The sequence below is a fragment of the Phoenix dactylifera genome, unplaced genomic scaffold (assembly GCF_009389715.1).
Source record: "Phoenix dactylifera cultivar Barhee BC4 unplaced genomic scaffold, palm_55x_up_171113_PBpolish2nd_filt_p 001812F, whole genome shotgun sequence".
In the NCBI taxonomy this organism is placed as follows: Eukaryota; Viridiplantae; Streptophyta; class Magnoliopsida; order Arecales; family Arecaceae; genus Phoenix; species Phoenix dactylifera.
This window is the reverse complement of record NW_024069106.1, coordinates 37,376-61,340: the sequence shown is the minus strand read 5'-3', so window position 1 is coordinate 61,340 and position 23,965 is coordinate 37,376. Positions and strand designations below refer to the sequence as shown.

The following is a 23,965-nucleotide window of genomic DNA, read 5'->3' as shown; positions in this document are numbered from 1 at the left end:
ACCAAAAGTCTGCTACTTAGTACTGTGCAATCACATATGCAGCTGGAGTAGCATTGCAAATCGACACATGTAGCCTACTCTTATTTGAGCCCATGCGGATTCAAGATGATGGTTAAATTGGATATAAGTTTTGGAGGGGTTGGTTATGAGTATTAATGATGTTAATGTGTTAAATCCAGGGTCTAACGAACAAGCCCGTACCAGCCAGTTCGGACCGATCCGGCCTGTAACCGGTACACCGGAGCAGTGAAAACCAGTACTGGCCGGTTCTATGCCGGAGACAAAGAAGACGAAGAGAAAGAGAGAGAGCACGGGGAAGAAAGGGAGGGAAGAGACCTGTGGCTGCCATCGGAGAGCCAGCGGAGGTCGGAGGGGCGGTAGAGCCCGCCGGAGGGGGGGACGGGGGAACTCGCAGGGGCGGTGGCGGAGGCCAAGGCCGCAGCCGCGTCCTCTGTTTCGATGCGGCCGCGGCTTTTAATTTGGGGATTTTAAGTGAAGTCGGCAAATCGGATGCTGACTTCACTTAAATCTCCGAATTAAAATTCCTAAATTGTCGTGGCCGCGCCCCCGCGGGTTCCCTCACCCCCCCACGGGCTCCGCCACCCCCCCTTCGGCCTCCGCCCTATATGCAGTTACCTTATGCAGTAATACTGCATCTGGACCAAAAGTCTACTACTTAGTATTGTGCAATCACATATGCAGCTGGAGTATCATTGCAAATCGACACATGTAGCCTACTCTTATTTGAGCCCATGCGGATTCAAGATGATGGTTAAGTTGGACATAAGCTTGGGAGGGGTTGGTTATGGGTATTAATGATGTTAATGTGTTAAATCCAGGGTCTGACGAACCGGCCCGTACCAGCCGGTTCGGACCGGTCCGGCCTGTAACTGGTACACCGGAGCAGTGAAAACTGGTACGGGCCGGTTCTGTGCCGAAGACAAAGAAGACGAAGAGAAGGAGAAAAAGCGTGGGGAAGAGAGGGAAGGAGGAGACCTGTGGCCGCCATCAGAGCCGGCAGAGGTCCGGGGGGGCAGGGGAACCCACGGGAGCACGGCGAAAGCCGAGGCCGCGGCCGCGTCCCCCGTTTCGACGAGGCCGCGGCTTTTTAATTTGGAGATTTTAAGTGAAGTCGGCAAATCCGTTGCTGACTTCACTTTAAAATCTTCAATTTTTTAAATTCGAAAATTTTTAAGTAAAGTCAGCACCCGATTTGCCGACTTTACTTAAAATCCCCAAATTAAAAAGCCGTGGCCGCGCCCCAGCGGGTTCCTCCGGCCCCCCTCGGCCTCCGCCACCCCTCTGCGGCTCTCCAATGGCGGCCACAGGTCTTCTCCCTCCCTCTCTTCCTCGTGCTCTCTCTCTCTCTCGTTCTCTTCTTCTTCCCCGACTCCGGCGGAAAAGAGCTGGCTGGTTCCGGTATGAACCAAAACCGTACCAGTCCGGTAGGCGACCAGTACGCCTACCGATACCGGTACGGAGAATCTTGGTTAAATCTATTATGACTATTGTTGTTATGTATTAAGTACTATGTAGGAAGCACTGCTTGTTATTGTTATTGATATTGCTACTATTTATTCAAAAAAATATTACTATTACAATAATTTTTTATTGTATTTAACATATTTTACTTATTTTTGAATAGTTAAAAGAAACTACAATTGCAAAAGTGCCTGAATATGCAGCTCGCATACTGCATATGGGCCGCAGCCACCTTTTAAAACATTATTAATATGATAATATTTTTGTGGTTTCAATTGATGATGAAGGAATGAGGAGGCTAAATTCTTTATTAGAAGAATTTTCACGACAAAGACCTAGGTGAGAATTAAAGAATCCACCACCCCACCCCCAAAAAAAAAAAAGAGGGAAGAAATTTATCATGGAAGATTTTTCAAATTTCAAACTAAGAACCTAAATTTAGTTTCTTAGGAGCCAAGTGAAAGAACACTCCAATAATGGAATTTGGATCCTCATTTAAATATTTCATGGGCTAGTAAGTGAAGGAACCTAATAAAATCATAAGCCTAGATCCTCCTACTAAAGCTAACTACAAATATTGACATATCTCAAGCTGCACCAAGAGATAATTTCTTACGAAATTAATAGGCATTTACCATTGGAACCATAATGAAATGCTAATTCGGAAATTTCACCAGGTGATAGGTTAATTGCTGGTTGCCATGCATTGTTCACTGTAGCATGATAACTTTGAGAAGTAAAAAAGAAAAGGTTAGTGGTCATTTCAAGCAAAAGCAGAGAATAGAGCTACAGCTCATGCAAAATGCAAACTACTCTGGCTAAATACTTCGTTGTCTAAAATGAAATTTCTTGTCAAATATTATTTAAAACTCTTCAGAATAACCAAGTGACACTACATATACCAAACAATCAAATTATGGGAGGCAGATTTAAAGTAAACTTTATTTAGGAGAATATAAAGAAGAGACATTCCTATACTCACATTTGTGTCTTAATATGAGTTTATTGATGCGCTGATTAGCTCTTGGATAAATGAGGTTGCCAAGATTCCTTTCCAAGCCCAGATGCTTTGGTACATATGCTTTAATTTAAGAAGTGATGTTTTTTTATCCTGTAATTGCACCTTCTCCTGTTGGTTAAATTGACCTCACACAATGTATTCTAGCCCCATATAAGTCGATAAAATATTTATTACATGATGGGCCACAACCAAAAGTGCATTTTTGACATTCTGATTTATTGGTGATTGTCCTGTTGTCTTAGCAGCAGGTGACTGATGTATTCTAGCCTTCTCGATTCTTGCACTTTCTTTCCATTCTATTTCTTTCTTTAGTCTCTCATCTCCTCATTTTCCTTCAATCTCCAGTAGTCCTTTCCTCCTTGGTACTTTCCAATCTATTACAACTTGTGCCATCAAGCCCAACTATTTTTTGATGGAATTATCTAAGGGGCTGTGCATGTTGCAGGATATTTGCCTCATACAGATCTAATCACTAGAACATAAAGATGAACTTTGAACCTGAAGTCCTGAACCACTACAAAATTAGCAGAAGGTTTGTGCATCCAATCCTAAGGATGACAATATTGAACCTTCAAAAAGTGGGAAAAATTAAATCCTAGTTATATATGTGGATGACTGATTTGTGAGTTAAGATGTCATGAGCTAAAGTCCACTTGGTTTCAACTTTCAACTCTAGATTATTAAATGACATCACCAGAAGAATGTAAAGGATGAAAAACAAGATAATGCACCAAGTCCAACTACTAGCAGTGTCAATTAATTTTTTTTTCTTCAGATAACTACACTGTGACCAAAGATTATGAAGACAATAGAAATAAAGAGAAACCGGCAAGGAAATGCTCAAACTGTATTTTGTCAGCATGAAATGACTAGCAAAGAAATAAGTCAAGAGTATACAGGTGCAAACCTTTTCCTACTTAAAAATTCTAGTGTGATTGCAGACATAATAGGCATTTTCGGGCAACAAAGAACATAATACATGAAAGGTTGAACTAGTCTTTAGAAAACAAACAGCAACCCTCTCAAAGCAACTAAAAGTTAAAATAGATATTCAAAAGTACATATATTTCTTTACTTGGCATATTTCACTTCAGACGCAGATTAAGAAAAAAAATTGATATGAAAGAATCCAGAGAGGTGACCTGTTTCGACTGTCCTTCTCCACAAGGTTCACAAGCAAACCCAAAATAGCAACCAGAAAATCCAATTCATGGTCACTTAAATGTCTGTTGTTAGGATGACCAGCATCAATACCTAGTTTGGAAGAGAAATTATTCTCTTTCACTTGGCTGTTCATAGGGAAGCACAAGTCAAATGATGGAAAATGGCTAATGATCAAATAAGCCATGGTGTCCAGCCCACCACAAGCAGCAATTTGCTGACAGCCCACAGGGTTGTCATTTGTTAAGTTCATAAGAACCTGCCAAAAAGTCAATGCAAGCACAACCTTCAGACAGTATCAGAGCAGCAAGGAGAATGACATGATATAAAGGAAACTACATGAAAAGAAATTAGTCTGAAATTGTTCATGGGTTTTTGTGACCACTCCTTATACAAACAGTGGAAAGAAAAACTGGTGGATTCAATAATAGATGGTAATGAAATAATAATGCAATGAAAATTTTCTGAACAATCAACTTGATAGTTTGATGCAGGAGCCTTTTCAGGTTATCTTTTTGTCATTTCCACATCCTATAGCATGTGGTTTGAGCTTTCGGGGGGTGGGGGGTTTGACAAGCGCGGAGAATAACATCTATAGCTTGTGTCACCAAGTAGGCAACTTAAGGATAGGATACTTCTTTATTTGTCCGACAGAAATCATAAGGCATACATATAAAGACCTGGAAATTACAACTACAGGAGACGTGGTATGCTACTTAATAGAATAATGCCACATTAAGCATATTAAGATGGTGTGCATTAAAAGCAGTTATAAAAAGAGAATGAATTGTGATCGTTGCCTCAGTGGTGTTGGTAGGCATGTAATGAATTTGTCACTCATAACATTACTTCGAAAAGATGAAAGCCCTTATTGGATAGATTAAAACCATCTGAAGAAAAGCATACTGATTCATAAAAATAATGTATCCAAATTCTGAAAAAAAAGAGCACAAAATAAAAATATAATGACATGCAACAAAACAGATGAAATAGTAAAACTAACATGCTCTCCATTGTTGCAAAATTTGTTGCATAGTACAGTATATCTCATGGCTGCTGTACCAGACATACCAGTTAAGATTGTAATAACCAACTAGCCCTGCCCCATCCAAGGGTTAGTTTGAAAGATCAAGTTGTGAGCCATCAAGAGTTGAGAAAGTTTTTGACCATATTTCAGCTCAAAGTCAACCATCATTTTAGTGTTCAGATTTTAGAGACAAGTTGGAATACAATCCCAAATATCCCAGTCAAGTCAGACAGGTGAGCACACATCACATATAGTATGTATAAATGTTCTTATGTATGTAAACTTGTATGTGGGTATGTATATAAGAAAATTTTTGATAAGATATACATTGAGACATACAAAAAAAAAAAATACATATAGTGCATTTGTTTGTGTATATATGAAATATTATGTGCATGCATCAAAATATGTGTTTGTGTATATAAACACATGTATCGTATAGAAAGAGTTTTTGCCTGTAGATGTGCATCATGACTGGAGCATATGTTAGCTTTTAGAATCAGCACTAACAATTCAATGACACATACCCCATCCCTCTAGAAAAAATACCCTGTGAAAACCAATCATGACACATTTAAAAACAAAAACATCGTTTCTACTTCTAAAATAATGCTAAGATTAACATATTTTGATTAATAACGTGTGACTGCCTTAAATTCATTCAGCAGCTTCTCAGCATGTTTGTAGTGTCACTGAAAAATGAATGATGCCTATCACTAGTATGTTATGATACCTGTTGCATGTGTATAAGCATTTGTGAGAATGGTGAGAACAATCAAATTACCTTTACTGAAGTGAGGAGGCAGTCTTCCAGAAGGTTAGAATCTTCTTCAATTACTGATGGACAAGAATTTTCACAAGGATGATAATTTTGCTCATCAGTTAACCGACTTAATACATCATCCGTGGTAACATTTGGAAGATTGTATCCATCTGTAAGTTCACCATTTGTTACAACCATTTGGTGTGTGTGAGATGTTTCTTTCTTCTTTTTTAACAACTCCCACTTTGATGGTTCCAAGTCCCCTTCGTCAAACGCAAATGGATCAAAGCTGTCCATCTTACAATCACCTTTAACATCTTCAGACATATGACGCCTTTTGGACAAGTCACTTGAATTCTTTTTCAAACCATTAGGATTTATGGAGATCCATCCCTTTGAACCTTTAATGGAATTCACCTTTAAACCGTTACCATGCATGTTCAGCTTTAAACTATTACCATTTGTGTAGCTATCTCTAGATGAAGTACTTGATGCCCCATTACATGAACCAGATGAAGTACAATCAGTTCTCTTTATGGTTAACTCATCAGAACCAGATGCACTAGTTGTTTCTGAACCAGGAAGGGCTTCTTTGGACTGGGAAGATGACAATTTTTGACGTTTATAAATGCTCCTTCCATTAAAGTTCTTGTCCATGCCAGAACACCCAGCACAATCACTAGTCAAAGTCCGATCTCCCCTGTCTACGAAAAAAAAAGAAAATACATAAAATTAAGAACAAATTATTCTAACAAATATCTACAAATATATGGGATAAAAACAAATTACATTTAAGAATATGATGGATGAAAGTATTTAACATAAGAATTTCCTGCAAAGGCATCACATTTGACAAATTTTTCCTGTTGCACTGAGAAAATCTAGCAAGCATCAAAATAACAAGAGTAACAGTAATGATGATTTATATTTAGGTAGATATAAGAATTTTTTTTTTTTGCATTCTTTGTCCACAAAATCATTAGATGAATATTCATCTGGTCGTCAACAAACTTCAAAACTATCTTACAATATCCAGAAGAAAGCTAAAAACAAGACCATCAGTAAGCCTCTATTGCTATAGTAGGTGAAAATTGTTTTTTGTTATTTCAACAAGATAATATATCAACTGGGATAGATTAAGACATGCCTTCTAAAATATAGGGCACTTGTCTTATCAGATATAGGAGCCCAGTCGTAAGATAATAGAAGATCTAAAAATATAGTTAAGTGCACAAAATGATTCAATCAGATGCTGTGAGAACAGATTTTTACAAAAAAAAAATGGCAACTAAGTTCGATGATGTGCCAATTTGAGACGAGGAAAAATAGCAAGCAAGTAAATGATCTGTTAGCATATGATGAAAATTAATTTCAAGCAAAATTTTTAGGCCCTTCTATAGATCAATGTTAACAAGACAACTTAAGCAACCATAGCAGATTATTGCATCCAAAAGTTTGCAACAAAGAGATAGACTCATTCAGACGATACAGGTACCTCTCCGGTTATCATTCATCTGAACTTCAGATAAGTTTGATTTCCCTTTGTTGGAAATGCTGGAAGAATTTTGGAGCAGAGAAAGCTCTACAATGCAACCACAAAGACAACATCAACATGAATGAAGTATGAGACTATATCTGATCAACAGTTCAAATTTGACCATAGAACAATAATGCTACAATGAAGAAGAATATTCAATTTTGTTTAAGTAACCTGAAAAAGATTTAATCACACAGATAACGAGCCCAACAAAAGACAGGGGAAGTCTTTCAGAATCCAACTTTCTTTCCATCCCAAGCAAGTGGTCCTGTTTACACAAACAAAAAAGGTCATAAACGTGCAATGACTTCTAGGACTGTACAAAGTCCAAATAACTAGATAATTTGGACAAGCATATGAGATTACCTGATTGTCCTTACTTAAAAATGTGGCATTCTCCATGATCTTCAGACATTTCAACATCAGTACCACACTTTGCAAAGCTGATCCATCTTTTAATTCTAACAACGAGGGCGACTTGTGTTTTAAGCACACCTGTGATATCAAATGAACTACTATAAGCACACCAATCAAAAACCATCCAAAGAAAATAAGCTACATATTGTAGGACACAAGTGTTTAAAAATGGAGCTCACATAACAGTTGTTAGCCACAAGGTATTACATTGTATGTTCAAATTGCACACACTTGACACAACACACGTAAATCTTCTTCATTTCCTTTGATTAATGAATATCAAAAGAAACTAATCATGACCAATTATCAAAGCATAACATTTTAGAAACTAGGTTAGAAATAATTGGAAATTTAAATCAGCAAATAAGGAAATGATGGAATTTCTCTCAGCCAGCCCTGTTTTGGATTGCCTCATTTCCATTCCAGGCCACTAGACCACCATATTCAAAACCCATCTTACTTGCAGGTATTCGTTAAACCCATGGGCTGTTACAGCACATTAATCCACTAGCTCGTTAGTCCATCCATGAGTTTATTTGCTTTTGCATCTTCAGAGGCCGTTTTGCTTAGAATGGCACTATTATCACTCCATTTGTCATAGCTACTGCACTGAGACTGTTTAAGTGAGAACAGCTTTTAATCATGACAAGTGTATTATGTCGTTTGCAGGTTTTAGAAAAATTAGAGGTAGCAAAGAAGTCTCAAGAACCTCTCACCTCTGTTGAGCCAAAGCTGGTTTCAGAAGCATAACAGCAGTTAATGAGGCTCATATTACAATTCCAAGCTCCATTATATGTTACTTTGACATAAAATTGAAGTTTTAAATTTGTTTGTATCTTCACCTAGTCTTGTCCACTAAAGCAAAGAATTTATCTGGTTCATTAAGTGATCCTGTGTCTTCCAACTCTGAGTTTTGTAGACCTTGGTTGAGCAATTGAGTTGATGTTTTACAAGCTTATCCTCACCGGTCACAGCTTAGTAGCTGGTATCTCCTACTAGGGGACTTGCACCACTTCTTACATGCTTCTTTACCATAAGTTGAGAGCGCAGCTTTCACACTCTCGCACATGCTCTCATTACAGGTAACTAAAATCATTAACATTAGCAGCATCAAGCTATTTTGACCCTCTACTTTTCATTCTAACCACCCTATAGGCAGCCTACATCAACAAATTAAATAAGAGAGATGTCATTTGGGTTTAATCTTAATACTTTCTACTGGTTCATGATAAACAGCTCCTAACGAGGAAGGTTGTGGATTTTTCTTTTTCATGTCTGAAAAGAAGAGTGATTGACAAGGAACATAAAAGCATGCCATAATGGAGGACCTTAAGACAAGGTTCGCCGAACCAGCATCAAAACCCGTACCGGTCGGCATCCGGTATGGGTCGGTACCGGTTCGAACCAAGTCGAACTGGACGGAACCATCCGATTCCATCCAATTCCGACCGGTTCCGGCCAGAGCCAATCAGGTTCCGGCTCCTAGTCGTTTTCTACTGCCGAACCGACCGGATCGGCTTGGTACGGGCTGAATCAGCCAGTTCTGTTCGGTTCAACTTTCCTTGCCTTAAGATAGAAACAACTAGTAGAACATATAAAACTGAATCCATATAGAACTTGAAAGACTTATTGGTTTATTATTATGGTTATATTTGGCACAACACTACAAGAACTTTATGGCTATATACTGGTTAATGAAAACACAGCAAAACAAAGGAATATGGGTATCAAACAAGACCACAATACTAAAATCACAAGTTCGCAACAGACCATCATGTGTAAGTGGTTGGTACAGTAGCAGATGCATATGCATTCATCTAGCCAATTCGATAACCAATTCAATGGGCTTCCTCACAAGTTTTTTCTTATTGTTTAATGTTCCACTGGAAAATCTAAATAAACCTCTACAACGAATATATTAGTGGTATTTGTGGCTTCACTTTTTTCCTTGACAAAAGACTAGATGCGTGCTTGAATTTAGGAGATTTCATAGTGTCACAGAGATGGATGTCAAGCACCCTTATAAACTTCCTCAAGATAGATAAAATCATGCAATAATTAGAAAAAGAAAATGTTTGATGCCAACTACAGGCTATTAAACAAGTATTGTTGGAAAATGTAAGCAAGCACTTTATGATGACATATTTGGTGATCCAAGTGAAGGCAGAAGGAGTTAGAAAGTTCTCTGAAGCTACGACGGAACTCGCCTCTTAGATGCTGCCACTTTGGTAGCAGAGCCGAGGACAGCAGCAAGTGTTAAGTCACACTTAATCTTCGGCTTATAGAAGAACACCCCCTTAGGGGGCGAGCGAAGCTTCGCCGTTTGAGAACACCGGGGGTTCGGGGGGTGGGATCTTCTTCAGCTCTCCAGCCTTCACTTCAAACTCACTTCCGCCGGTGATCCGCATCCAATCTTTTTGCCATCCCTCCATTCGAGGTCCAGGTATCAGCATCCATCCGATCCTCGAATCTCGATTAACCAAAGTGAATATGTCCGACGTTCTGCTCCTATCATCGAGCTTAGCCAACATAGTTCCTGTCCTAAAAAAGGACGGCAGAGTCCGCATGTGCGTTGACTTTCGCGATCTGCGTATCCGTCTCGCTCCGTCTTGGGGGTCATAGAAACATACGAACCGCCTGGTGGAGTGAGAGATTAATCTGGACAAGAGATTGAATAAGCAGATTCTAAATCCGTTTGCTTTATTGAAAATAGCTCTTCTTACTTTACTTAACTTTGCCCAAGAGCTGGCACTAATGGTTCTATCTCTGATCCGCTAGCTTAGCTCCCCTGCAAAAGATTGGCTTTTCCTTTCGACGTGCTCTTTCTCCGGCACTAACTTCTTAGCCTTCGGAAGTTTTGATTTATGAATTCACCGTCGAGATCTGGGGAAGGGAAGGTTTCCCCTCCCCCGAACCCCCTCCCCTTCCAAGGGTTATGTGAAAGAAAAAAGGGTTTTTTGTGAGTGGATAGCTAATCAAGAAAAATAAGAAGAGAGCGAGCTGCCACCTTGCGTTCCATAAAGAGGACAAAAGGACATAATGATGCACTGATGTTCCCATGCTCAATATTGACCATAAGCATTGCAATCTTAGATGAGCTTTGTGAATAATTATTTACCAAACATCCCTATGCGGGCTACCTCTAATGTTACTCCACGAGTCCACGTTAATCTAAATTCTTTCACATATATCCATCCATCTTAGCTGAAGTTCACTACTCCATTTGTATAAAGCTATAGATATTAGACACAGAATAGACCTCTCACCCTAGCAGGGCCTCCTCAGATCTTTGCACATCCATAACATCCCAATTAGTTCTCTATCACTCAAACCTAAACAGTGCAACTCCTACACTTCATCATTCTTCATCCTACCATTCCTAATTTTCTAAAACATATATTTCAACATTCTCATCTCTGCCATATTCAACTTGCTTGGGCCTTTTTTGTTGCTCGAAATTTTGAATCATACAATATTGTATGCCTTAGTGCTTTCATCATTAAATATTCCTTTAGTCACACAAACGATTTTGTTAGCTTCATAACAGCTTACAGGCACCTCTTCATTTATCCACCTAATGTTAATGAGATTACCAAAATTGCTTGAATGACCAATTTATGGCACTCAAATCATGATGCCGTGTATTAAATAACATTTCCATCCCCTTCATGTGTTTAAAATAGGCTTTTTAGACCCTACTTTAGATAAGTCTTCAGTTTATGTTTTGTATATCATAAAAAAGATAGTTAAACCAAGCAAATTGTAGTATGGTATCTTCATCACATAGTTTAATTGGGTCTCATTTTAATTTCCATCTCAATTAAAATTGTATTACATAATACCATCATTTCAAAACCACCAAAACAGATGGCACGACTAGTATCATACCTTTCCAACATGAAACTAGCACCAGTATGGGTGTCAAGATGATGAAACAATTATACTAGTACAATAATGACTGTACCGCTCTACACCTATCTGTACTGATGTGCACCAACAATACCGTACCAGCCGTACCAATTAGTACCTATAATTTTCATTATTTTAGAATATGTTAGTTTTGGCACATACCATTGATCCAAAGATCTGCAATCTCTGTACCAGATAACATACCAACATATTACTAGTTCGGTATGGTATATGTCCAGTGCGATACAGTACACAACCCATAACAAGATAGCCCTCAATCCCTTTTTCTCACATTTTTCATGGTACCTCCCGAAACTAAGCAATACGGGTAGGTACAATACGGTACACACCCTCAACTAATGTTTGGCTCGTGAAATGCATGTAAGAGAACATATGAATTGTTGTAGCTTGCCAGAAGTGCGAAACTCTAGAAAAATTTGCATGTAGGAGAAGGCTAAGATGCGGATACGAAACAATGTCTATATTCAAAATTCTAACGTGCCCAACACCATAAATAGCCAACCTCGATCCTTCTCTAGTTATATGACAATTTGTTTTGCCTGTAGTTAGCATACTCATTAATAAAAAGAAAGAGGAAAAGAAAAAATCACTTGACATCAAGATTTGCCGTACCGGCCTGTACTAGTCGTTACGGGCCTGTACGTATCGGTACCGTCCTGAACCGGTACTGGATCAACGTGGAGTCCGGTACCAGAAGCTTATCGTTGGAGAACCAGTACAGAGCCGGTACAGGGCCGGTACGGAGCCGATACGTGGAACCCCACAACTCGGCCATTCAACAAGACGGGTACGGAACCGATACAGGCCGGTACGGCGGACCTTGCTTGACATTATATTGGCCTTTCTCCAAGGTCTATGCAACAATCCTCTCCACATGCTCAGGTGTGACCACCATCAAATTAGTGGATAAGATAAAACTCAAAGGTATCAAAGGAAGTTCTTGAAAGATACATGTAGAAGCATATTAGTTGATCAAAGTTGACTTTGCTGTTAAGAGATTTGTTCAAATAAAGAAACATTTAGTAGCAAATATTTCTTGGAAGTGGAAATTGATTAATAGACTGATTTAGGTATAAAAATGGCTGCTTTCCAAATTATAATAGCATACACTTTTAGCATATGATAATTAATCTCTCATACTGCTTATCATCTATCAATGATGTTAGTTCTAAAAGTAATGCGGAAAATGTATAATCCACATCACAATGATATAATTGTAATATATATGAACATCTTTTATACTCATAGTACTTGTCTAATCTAACATGTGTCGATTATCTATCAGGAATTAGCAACAAATAAGTCCAAAGATACACTGACCTCCATGGTGGAATGGCAGCTGGCCAAAACATCAAAGATTGCATCCAGTCCTCCAAGCTCTCTCAATCGCTCCTTAAAATTTCCTCCAACCCTTCTTACCATGTCAGATGCGTCTAAAAGAAGGCATGAAAGTAGGAAAATTTAAAACAACAGCTATTGGTCAAAATCAAGGTTCACAATCTCAGTTGGAGGGTCGGTTCGGCATATCGAAACTCGGTACACCCCATACCAGTACTATATTGTACGGTATGCCTGGTAGGCTGGTACAAGATAGTATGCCTGGTGCAGGATGGCACGCACCAATATAACGACCCTTGGTCAAAAGTAATTTAAACCTACGATGAAACAATGTATAATGGGAATGACAAATCAGAGGAATCATATCATGATGTGCATAGGATAACAAATAGCTTACATAAGAATAAATTGCTTAACCAATAAGCTGAAATTTCAAAATATATATAAATGAAGAGCAAGAAAAATATGTAGTTATTTAACAATTTCTTATGAGCAATAGGGTTCTATTTGTTAGTAGTAACAATAGATAGCCTTCTTTTAGAATAAACTTGTAGTTCACTTCATGGTTAATCTGTGCAGTTAAATCTGCAAACTCCCAAATCTTCAAATAATGGTTATGCAGGTAGAATTTAAACATTCTACCAGTCTATTTCAGAAAATAACCAAGAAAATAAATCCAGCTGAATTCAATGCAGTTGTGTGTAAATTATGACCAAACAATTCATGACAATATACCAGCAGAATTTTCAAGATAGGACACGATATTGGTGAGCTTGAAACCTGGGATTTGATCTATCTTCAAATGAACTGATGTAGTTAATCATTAAGTTTGACCAAACAATTCAAAACACTGTATTAGCAGAATTTCCAAGATAGCAAATCAGTGACCTTGAAAACCTGGGATTTGGCCTACCTTCAAATGATACAGTAGATAAGCATGCTTTCTCCATAGTCAATAAAGCTATCCATTTTGAACTCAGCTCTGGCCTCTCTGCTCCCTCATCATCCCCATTGCTTGATTTTATCTCTTTACAACTTAAAAGAATCTCCTGAACTTTTGAAATGATTGCTGTAGAGCTAGAGTCTGTTCCCTTATTCATCCCACTCTGTATGTGAGGTTTACGTATCCCAAGAATCTTAGAGCCAATGGTTGCTATCTTGTCCTCCACGTTATTAGCCACAGGTGGATTCAATAACTTAATAAGAAAGTGAATACAAGATGGTGAATCCAGCAAATGGTCATCCTGAGCCTGAAAAAAATATCAAGGAGCTTAAAAAGGAACAGTAAGGAAAATGCTCTAACCTAAATAATTATGAGGATTCATCAAGAATATTGGAGAGAAAGTGAAGCTTAATAAGTATAGTCACTCAAGTCACGAAACATATTTTGCACACAGTTTCAAACCTCACATGTGAAATAGAAACAACAGCCACAGTTATAACAGATGTTATCGTCTGAATGTGCAATACAGAAATAGCTTCCAGAAAATAGTGTAAAGTATACACATACATTATTTCAGAATATATCCCAACACAAATTCGGCTCCAAAGATCACAAACCTTTTCAAAGAGTGCATATTACTGAACTTGTGGATACAATAGTAAGATAAATTTTCCCAGAAGAAACTGATTAATAATAATTTCAGATTAATTTCATTGTAAATACTTTAACCAGCTGTTGTTAGTTAGCGCCATTATTGGGTAAAGTAGAATGCACGTTCCAAACCAATCACCAGATCAAGTTTTCAACTTGAGGTGGATAGATTCAGATCAAGGAATGCTGAACCAGCCCGTATCGGCCGGTTCAACCTATACCGAACCGGTCTGATTCGGTGAAAAAAAAAAGTACCGGACGGTACCGACCCATACCTGCCTGTAACGGCCCGTACCAGCCTGAACCAGCCGGTCCGAACAGGTCTGTATCAATTCCAAATTTTTTTGGACTTTTGGATGTGTGACCAGGCTGAACCCGTGGTACCGGTTCGTATCGACATAAACCGGTATCAAACCGATCCGGTGGCCGACCGGTATGCCTACCGGTACCGATTCGGTGATCCTTAATTCAGATATTTTAAAAAAGATATAGTTTTGCAAATCTATGCCCAAACCTATTATAGCTAGGAATAATATAAAGACCATCTCAACTAATAGTTCCATGGGTAAAACCATGGTACGCGATACCGTACCAAACCGAACGGTATAGCGTGCACCGTACCGTAGTGATTGGTATCGGTATACAGTATGAAAAACGTACAGACACTCGGTATGCTAAACCAGCCTGTATCGTACCGTACCAATATAGTGGTAGTATAACACCAGTATGGGGTCTGATACTGAGATAGTGTACCTTAGGTAAAACACTTGGTTGAAAGTTGAAACAATATGAGTCCAACTAGATATCTTTTGTACTTTGTAGTGTAGTGTCCGATCCAGTTTTTGAAAATTGCTTGAAGATTTTATATGAAGAATCCCAAATTAAATATTGAATGGATGTCAGCATTCAATGTTCCATCTGATACTAAAGAATCTTGTAAATAAAAAATTTCATGATTATGTTCCTCCCAATAAAATGGAGTATTGCAAACTAAGCAATTTCACATACCTAGCACAGGCTATATTTCTAATACTTTATACGAAAATTCCACAAAGGAGGGAACAAAAGAAAAAAAAAAGAAAATGTCACCTTAACTACAAGTTTGATTACCAACTGTACGTCTTTCCCTTATACTCCCCTATCAAATGTTGTGTTTGATCATGTTAGTTTCTCATGCTATAGGATCTATTATTGGCAAGCTATTCTTGATGTTCTATTAAAATATTCAATTTCAACAAAAGGTTTTTAATGTTTGTCAAATATTTCAGTTATCTGGTCAATTGTGTGGATGAGATTTTGCTCATGATGTTACCAAAAAGAAGAATCAATCGCTCCATGTAGTCAAAGGTTGCAATTTCCTTTTCCAGCTAGCTACTTCCTCTGTTTTCAATTGCATCATAAAAGATGGAGCACCTATGGGTTAATTAAAAACTAATGTAAATGAAGGATTATGATTCATGGAATAAGAGTGGCTTTGACCTGTACGTTTGTCTGTTTGGATTCTAAATCTCCTACTGTCCTTTTCAAACAAGTTACCCTTCCACTTCCTTTCATTGAACATTCTTATTTGTATTTCATAATACCCATAAATACAACAGAGGAAAAATAAAAGCAGAATAATCCTAGGATTCATAAGCATTCTGTCAACTAACATGTTCAAGGCACCCCATATGATTAGATTGGGTACAACATCTAACAAAAACCCTGAAGGATCAAGACATATGAATAGCAAACATTATGAACAAAAGCAATTCAAAGACTAGCTCTATTATCCTTATATAATTATGAGTATAGCAAGGAAAGATTTTACAAATATCAGGATTAAAAAAATCAAAAATTCCAAGTTAGTTCTACAGCGGTGTACAATCCGCAGCCAAAGTAAATCAAACATATCATTCTGACATAATTTATGAGGAACTTACATCACTCGCCAACACATAGATTAGAGCAGCAGCAGCAACGGTGCTTGGAGAATCATCAAAGTTGATATGCAAAATGGCATCAACTATTCTCTGGGCCATTCTGGAAGACATTGAAGAGGTTTAGCATATGAGCAAAACATGCACGACAATACATAAACTAAATGAAAGTGGCAATACATACATATTTATAAACATACAAACATTATATGTAAATATATATAATGGAGCATCCAACTTAAAGATTCAGACATCATGATCTATACCACTAAAAATGACTAGAGAAAAAAAAAATAAAAAACACATGCTTTGATGATCTCTAACTTATGCATCAAGTAGATGCAAAAATGAATAGATAAAATGATATGAGATGATGTCTTGCTATTATCTAAGAATTAAAATCTACACTTTTCAATCTATATATGTCTTAACATGTGTAGATCATAATCAATAAAGTAGATTCTCGATTTAAATGTTTTACCATGTATTTTAACACACTAGCACAATCAAAATTGTTCATTTTTGTGGACACAATAAAAATTATTCATTTTTGTGTCCCCATGATGGCCACCAAAATATGTGATTTTCGGTTTCTTGAAATTTTTAGTGGTATAAGTCATAATCAGTAGTGGATCTTCAAGCTAGCTATCTAATTATTGATTTTGGAGTCGAGAGAAGTAGATATTTTCTCCTCTTGAGAGGAGCAAAGTCCATCTGTGTCTGTGTGTGCTCATCCTATGGCTGTCACCAACGTGTATTGGATGCCATGACAATATATTCACCACTTTTCACCATATATAAGACAAAAAGGTTTTCTTTCAGATATGTAGATTCATTAAATACTAGAAATAGTAGCAATATTAAATATAACACAGTACTATAGCAAGCTGAATGCGGTCTGAGAATTCACAAATGTTAATGTTGAGAAACACAACGGCCAAATTTACACATTGGAGAAAAACATGAGTCTCCACTGGATTTTATAATACATATTATTGGGCTTGCATCAAACACCATGACATTCAGAAATTATTTGACCAACTCCAGATAAATGCATTGAACATTAAAAACAGAAACTAATGGACTTTTGAACAATTATAACAAAAAGAAATGGGTACCAAGAGATACAGTAGTTTGACATGGTGAGTTCTGACAAAGTTCAAGAGAAAAGAGAAGAGCATAGGCTGGGTCCAGTAGTACAAATATGACAAGATGATGTGAGGAGGAGGAGAGATAGAGTGATTCAGGATAGGGGAAAGGAACTATCTAGAAGCATCTTTATGGAGATTGCAATTACCAAATTAGAGAGTAGAATAACCATATTCTGTTCAAATGCAAAAGGTTAGGGTTTGTAAGCCACTTGCAGGGTCCAATGACTAGAAAGTACATACAAGGAGTATTTGTAGATAAATTGGCAAAGGAGAAGCAAGGAACACTTGGGAAGCACCTAAGATTGACAGACCAGAACTGAAATATGTTCATTGGAAAACATTGAAGTTGCATTATGGAAATTCAAAGAATGCGGTGGCTTCAAAAGCTGTCATTCACACAGCTTCAATAAAGTTGGAAATGAAACTGAAACAGATGCCCTTGAATTCAAAGATCAATAGCATGTAGGATGAATGATTTCAAGACGAGTTTCTGTTTAGTTAAGAGACTTATGTTTGTGAAATGGAGTCTTAAACATCGCATTTGGACTATATTAAAGGGTCTCAATCCCTCAGCATTTAAAGATAACCACCCCTAGCCTTCTAGTTCAATATTTTGGCAGTCTTAAAGATGTCAACCTATGATCGATTATGGATGAGAAAAAGTTCATAAAAAGGCATAAATTTAACCGGTATGCCTGGTGTTAAATTTCTATTATTCTTTAGTAGGAAGTTGTCATCATTACTTTCCAAGAGCTTGAAGAGAGGTGGATGAGTTCAGTAATTTAAATTAATCAAGTGATCACCAACTTGATGGTGTGACTAGTAACTCCGTTGAAAGCTAGTCTCAACAAAAGGAGTGATAAAATTTATTTAGAATTAATCATGTTAGTTCCATCATGGTTGCCTTAAGGGTGTTATATCATTGCCCATGCAAGTGAATGGCATATGGAAGCATGATATTGACATTAAGTTTAAACTTCTCTGAGTTCAATATGGAGTGCAATTTAAGTTTGTAAAGGACAAACTAAATCCTCATTTAAGTGGACATCTGGCATCGTTTGATGGAACTCAAATCACTGCTATGAGATTGTAAGTTTGTGACCTCCCAAATAAGGGAAGCCCCTTGACCACCAAAATATGTATCGTCTACAAGTTCAAATTCAGCACCCAGCTGATACAAAGCTAGGATTAGGTAATGTCTAATGACCCTAGTATTATTTGTGAATTTTGTAGCTGAACCTTGCAAACAAGGCTTCAACAACCAAGCAATACCAACAACAAGGAAACCTCAGACATACCCTCCCCCCTTCAAAAAAAAATTAAAAGTGACATGGGAGTAGCTCCCCCATATTAATCATCGTCCCCCCCCCAATCACCCTTTTTCATCAATTGGAAATCTTGACCATAAGCTCTTGTACAAGAGTCACTTTTTTTCTCTAAAGGCGAAGACTCTTAAGTGGGCGAACACTCGGCCCAGCGGGGATCGTCAACACCAGGTCCGCGCACGCCTTCTCGAGGGCTACTATACTATTGGATTTGAACCAATGACTCCCGCCGTCTTTTTTTAGCGGTTTCCCCAGAGATCTTTATCATTAACGCAACCTTCATTTTGCTCAGATTACGATCGGCCATTACCGGTGGATGCGGCATATCTAGGATTGGTGAGGAACATTATGAAACTGCGCAAAGAGTTAAGCAAACTGACTTTGAATTCTCAGATAGGCAAATCCTTGCTTATTGGCTACTAACAGCTAGTGACAATTCAACATTTTTGATTTAGCCCTCCGAACTCAAAAATGGCGGCTTTTGAGAGACTCATTAAGGGGGAAGAGCTTCAAAGATTGAAAACTAACTTGCTGCCCTAGAACCTTCGAGCACCTGACTCACCCCTGTCTTTCCTATTTCTCCTCGTGTTTTTGGTTGTGTTTGCTTTGTTAGCGATTAGGGAGATCAAACAGAGTCCTACTCTTAGGGAAAGCTAGGTGTTTACCAACTACAATCTAGAAGCAGTCACTAAAGAAGGTAGGATACGGCATTTAAGCTTTTTGCCTTGCTGAAGATAAGGACGTCATCAATGTAGGCAATTGCAAAATAGGCTAGGAGACATGCATGTTTAAAGCTTGCATGCATTATGTTCCACTTGTCTCACCATAGTTTCATGATCAGTTCATATCCCAAACATATTTTTTTTAGTTAGCATGTTTATAGCCTGCAAGTCAAATAATTCAAGAATGACATCTAACCATGCACAAATACGTCTAAGATGCTTGGTCTCCCATGTTCCAAACCTTTTAAATTGAGAAATTTTGACCAAATAACAAGTATTTTCGCAATTTTATGAATTCCTTTAAACAACGAATGGTACTAAGTAATGAAACAATAGTCAACTAAGATTGTTCAGAGAGAAGTTTACAAAGTTGGCCCCGAAAAGGTAATAGCAAACCAATTCTCCTTGTTTACTAAACTCAATTGGTTTTATTTCTTCTTCCTCGGAAATTAAGCATTCATGATTTCAAAGGTCCTCTTGAAGTAACTTTTAATTATGTTCCATTTGTTCGAACACTTCCGAAGTCTAAGACCCCTTAAATTTGTTAAAATATAATTGAACAACAAATATTCTAAGAGATTTTAGTGGTTCTTGAGGAAGTTAACTATAGTGGAAGGCAATTCCATAAACAAACTGGTGTAGATGCTAAAAATCTAAAGAGATGGGATGAGAAGCTTGTATAGGCTAGTTCCCCCTTCTAGCCAGGATCAATAAGCCATGTGTTTCGGCTATCTAAAACCAATTTTGTTTGATGGTTAAATACTTGGACCCAGCAGATCCACTTGTATTTGCTAGATCGCCGGCCAATCTCCAAAAATGCCATTCTTTTGGTAATATCAAATAGCAATATGTTTATGCCAAATTAAAGCACCAATCTTTAGATTTCCATAATGGTTTATAAGCATTTATTTGCATAAGGATGGAAGTCAAAAAATTGGACCATATTATAATCCAGGAAAGTGTGTGTAACAATCCAAAATCTCATCCAAAAAAACTAGCAAGAAGATATTATTTAGATTCCTTAGCCCTGTATAAGTACACCCAAGATCAACTCAATACATAGCCGATATGGATCTAAACTCACACTCATATAGATCCTCACATACTCCCTCCGTTTAAGCCCTGACGTCCTTGCTAGGCTAAGGGTCTAAATCCATTCAAATCTAATTACCAGCACCACAGTCGACCCGTGGTCAGCCCTCATGAACCTGTACTGCAGTGTCCCCTAGTCCACATAGGCTATGAGCCAGATCCGCTCTGATATCATTTGTAACAACTCAGAATCTCGTTCAAAAAGGCTAGTCGGAAGATATTATTTGGATTCCTTGACCCAATATAAGTACCCACAATTGACCCAGTGCATAGCCGATATGGAACCAAATACACACACGCATGAGTCCTCACAATGTGTAGAAGAATAAGGACAAAAGATAGTGACCAAAATAAAGCATCAAAGATGAGTTTGGCCCTCCAAAGGGTATAGCTGTAATGATTCATATATAATAAGATAGCACTTTGACTCGGTTATTTACTAAATGCGGAAGAAAATCTTGAACTTCTTGCTAAAGACTTGAGACAATTTCTCCATCTTTTAAAGAGAAAACATCACATGAGATGTATATAATTATAGGCTAATAATTTTATCAAGGTAAGAGATGGTACTTCTGTTTGGTCGATACTTGGTTGGAAAACTCCTTTACAGCCGGTCAGCATCTTACTACTTCAAACCATAACAAGTTGATTATTCCAACAAGGTTTCTGGGTGATTAAAGGCTTTCGTGGTATTTCAGGCTCAAAAGAAACAATACTGATGCTCGAATCAGTTAATGGGTTCTCTACTCCTCATGATGGTCGTGTTTAACCATGAAGACAGAACAATTCCACAGCAAGAAAAAAAACTTATAGTGTTCTTGAACCATTGCACCGTTTCCTGTAAAGCAGGTGCTTTTGTACTCTAAGATATTTTCTTTGATGATTTCTCTTGGTGAGACCTTAATTTCCAAGAACTTGGAATAATGCATTAATTTCAGTCCCAATCATGAAAGGTTCGTTGATGAGAAAACGTGAGAAGCCACGAATTTCAAGAATGTCTTATAAAGAGCGGCACTAAGACATCAATTTCAGCGCCAATCATGAACGGTTCGTTGGTGAGACAAAGTGAGAAGCCACGAATTTCAAGAATCTCTTACAAAGAGCGGAAGAAACAAGAAAGAAGCAAAAGGGCAGGAGAAAAGGTTTCCCATTTACTCACCCCTGAGCCCGAAGAAGTCGGCGCTGTTGCGCCGTCCCGCATATCGACAGCAACGACAGCAGGCTTGCCCGCCGGATCCGCGCCGGCTGCCCTGGCCGCAGCCCATCCAGCGCAAAATTCACCTCGTCCATGTGTTCCATCATCTCCCCGAACTCCTGCGCCTCCATCAGCGTCGCCGTCGCCGCCGCCACGGCCGCAAACCTAGTCGGAGGATTCTTGACCTCCCGCTCCAAATTCCTCTGCCTCTTTCCCGGATTCCGCGGCCCATCGGAGGAGTCGCCGAGGAGGAGGAGGGTGGGGTCGTGGGGGTCGGGGCGGATCGGGGCGGTGCAGGGGTCGGCGGGGTCGAGGGACCAGGGGGAGGAATCCTGGGAGGAGAAGGCGGCGAGGGTAAGGCGGTCCTGGGAGCCGTCCTGGGAAAGGGGGAGGTCGAGGAATTCGGCGTCCTCCACCGCTCCCCCGCCTCCACCGCCGCCGGAGGAAGAGGAGTCGCCGTCGAGGAGGATGGGCTCGGATAAGCTCCGGCCGACGCCGCAGCGGGTCCTCCGGGCGTATGTCCGTACGATCATCTCGCCACCAAATCTCTCATCCGTCGACGCAGAGGAAAGAGGAGAGGGGGAGGAGGTCGGGAATTGAAACAGGAGCTCGAAGAGGGGAAGGGGGGACGGGAAGTGGATCTCCGGGGCCGGGGGAATGGAAGCGACGGAAGTTGCGACGGATCTCGGCGGAACTCAAAATATGGAGTCTTGTTTTCTTTACGGCTGGTAGATTTTCTCTCCTGGTTTGGTTGCCGTCACCGCCGGGTGATAGGTGATACATGATCCGTGTCTGAGTCGAGCTGACCGTTGGGCTTGGAAAGGAAGAATCACAATTTACCTGCCAACTTGCCGTCGCAACAAGGAGGCGTTTGATCGCGAGATCACTGCATTTAGTTGCGTCATGCCTATGTGGGGGCGTTTGGCATGGTGTGATAACTCCAAGATCGTAAATAATTCAGATAAAAATGATAAAATCATCGTAGTTGATTACATCTTAGTAATCTTACATGACAATAATATCGGATCACTCCCATTTTTCAAATCACAGTTCAATCCAGTAATCGAAAATCCGTCCTTGAGAATGGGTATCCAACCTCACCGGAGCGCGGTGATCTTATATTAAAATATGTTGACCAAACTATCTTTCTTAGATCACCGTGGTGATCTTGTTGGGGTTACCAAACGCCCCCTATAGGAGCCATCGTGAATCACCTTTACTTCTCAAAACATCACATATCTATCCTTGAGATCAGATTCATATCCTCCAGAGCAATCATTTTAGATTGAAATTTGAAAATAACAATACTCATCAGTTTAGCCCAAAAAAATAAGTATATCAATATACTATTAATATATTATATTAATATTATGTATTATATTTATAATATATAATTATAATATATAATATAATTATAATAGAAATATATTAATGTACTTTATATTGATATAAAAAATTATTTAATATGTTGCTTCTATTTGTCTTATTTTTTAATTAAAACATATTACTATTAAAAATAATATACTATAAGTATATATAAAAATATTATTTCTATAATAACAATTAAAATATATCTTTGTAGCATTAGTAATTTATAGGACTAATAAATATATTTTCATGGAATATATTAATATTCTATTTATAATATATTTTATATAATTGATAAATATATTTTTATAGAATATATTAGGAGTAGTTTTGGTATTTAGTCAATGATCTTGAATTTTCATGGAATATCAAATAGGTACTTGTGGATATTTGAAAATCTTTAATGACTATAACATAGCATATTAAATATGGTGATCTTAGATCATCGAAGATCAGAATACCCTAGATAAGGGTCACTAGTGATCTATGATCACATTGGTGGACCTATTTGAGTCACCAAATGCCACCTGAGGATGGATGATGAAATGAATATTAAAACCCTAAAACTATCTCGACCCTAACAATATTTAACAGTAATTTTTTCTTAAATTTAGATTCTATTAAAATTTTATTTCTTTTGTACATTAGAATATTTTCTCATCCACATGTTTGATGTTGAGAAAAAGATGTGGACTCAATAAATTGAAACCTAAACCGACTCTATGTTGCAAATGGTAAAAGGTATTAAATTTTGTCCATCCATTAGATTATTCACCAAAAGACAAAAAGATTTATTATATCATGGTATATTTTACAATTTTATTTATCTTTTTATTATTTTTATTTTATATCATAATATGAAACTCCGCCATCTCTAGAAATACTACCATCTTTGGCACATGCACTTCAATTTGTTCATCTCT

At 38.2% G+C, this 23,965-nt stretch overlaps 1 protein-coding gene across 1 annotated transcript; it reads right to left on the bottom strand.

Annotated features, from left to right (window-relative positions):
- Positions 1-2,921: 2,921 nt before the first annotated feature.
- LOC120109106 (wings apart-like protein 1) lies at positions 2,922-22,395 on the bottom strand. The gene is made up of 9 exons (XM_039122847.1): positions 21,639-22,395; positions 16,193-16,292; positions 13,590-13,926; positions 12,659-12,771; positions 7,358-7,486; positions 7,166-7,259; positions 6,950-7,036; positions 5,476-6,158; positions 2,922-3,923 (listed from the first exon to the last, which is right to left on the bottom strand). Exons 1-9 carry the CDS (start codon positions 22,205-22,207, stop codon positions 3,594-3,596), a joined length of 2,442 nt encoding a protein of 813 aa, XP_038978775.1. The 5' UTR covers positions 22,208-22,395; the 3' UTR covers positions 2,922-3,593.
- Between the last annotated feature and the right edge of the window lie 1,570 nt (positions 22,396-23,965).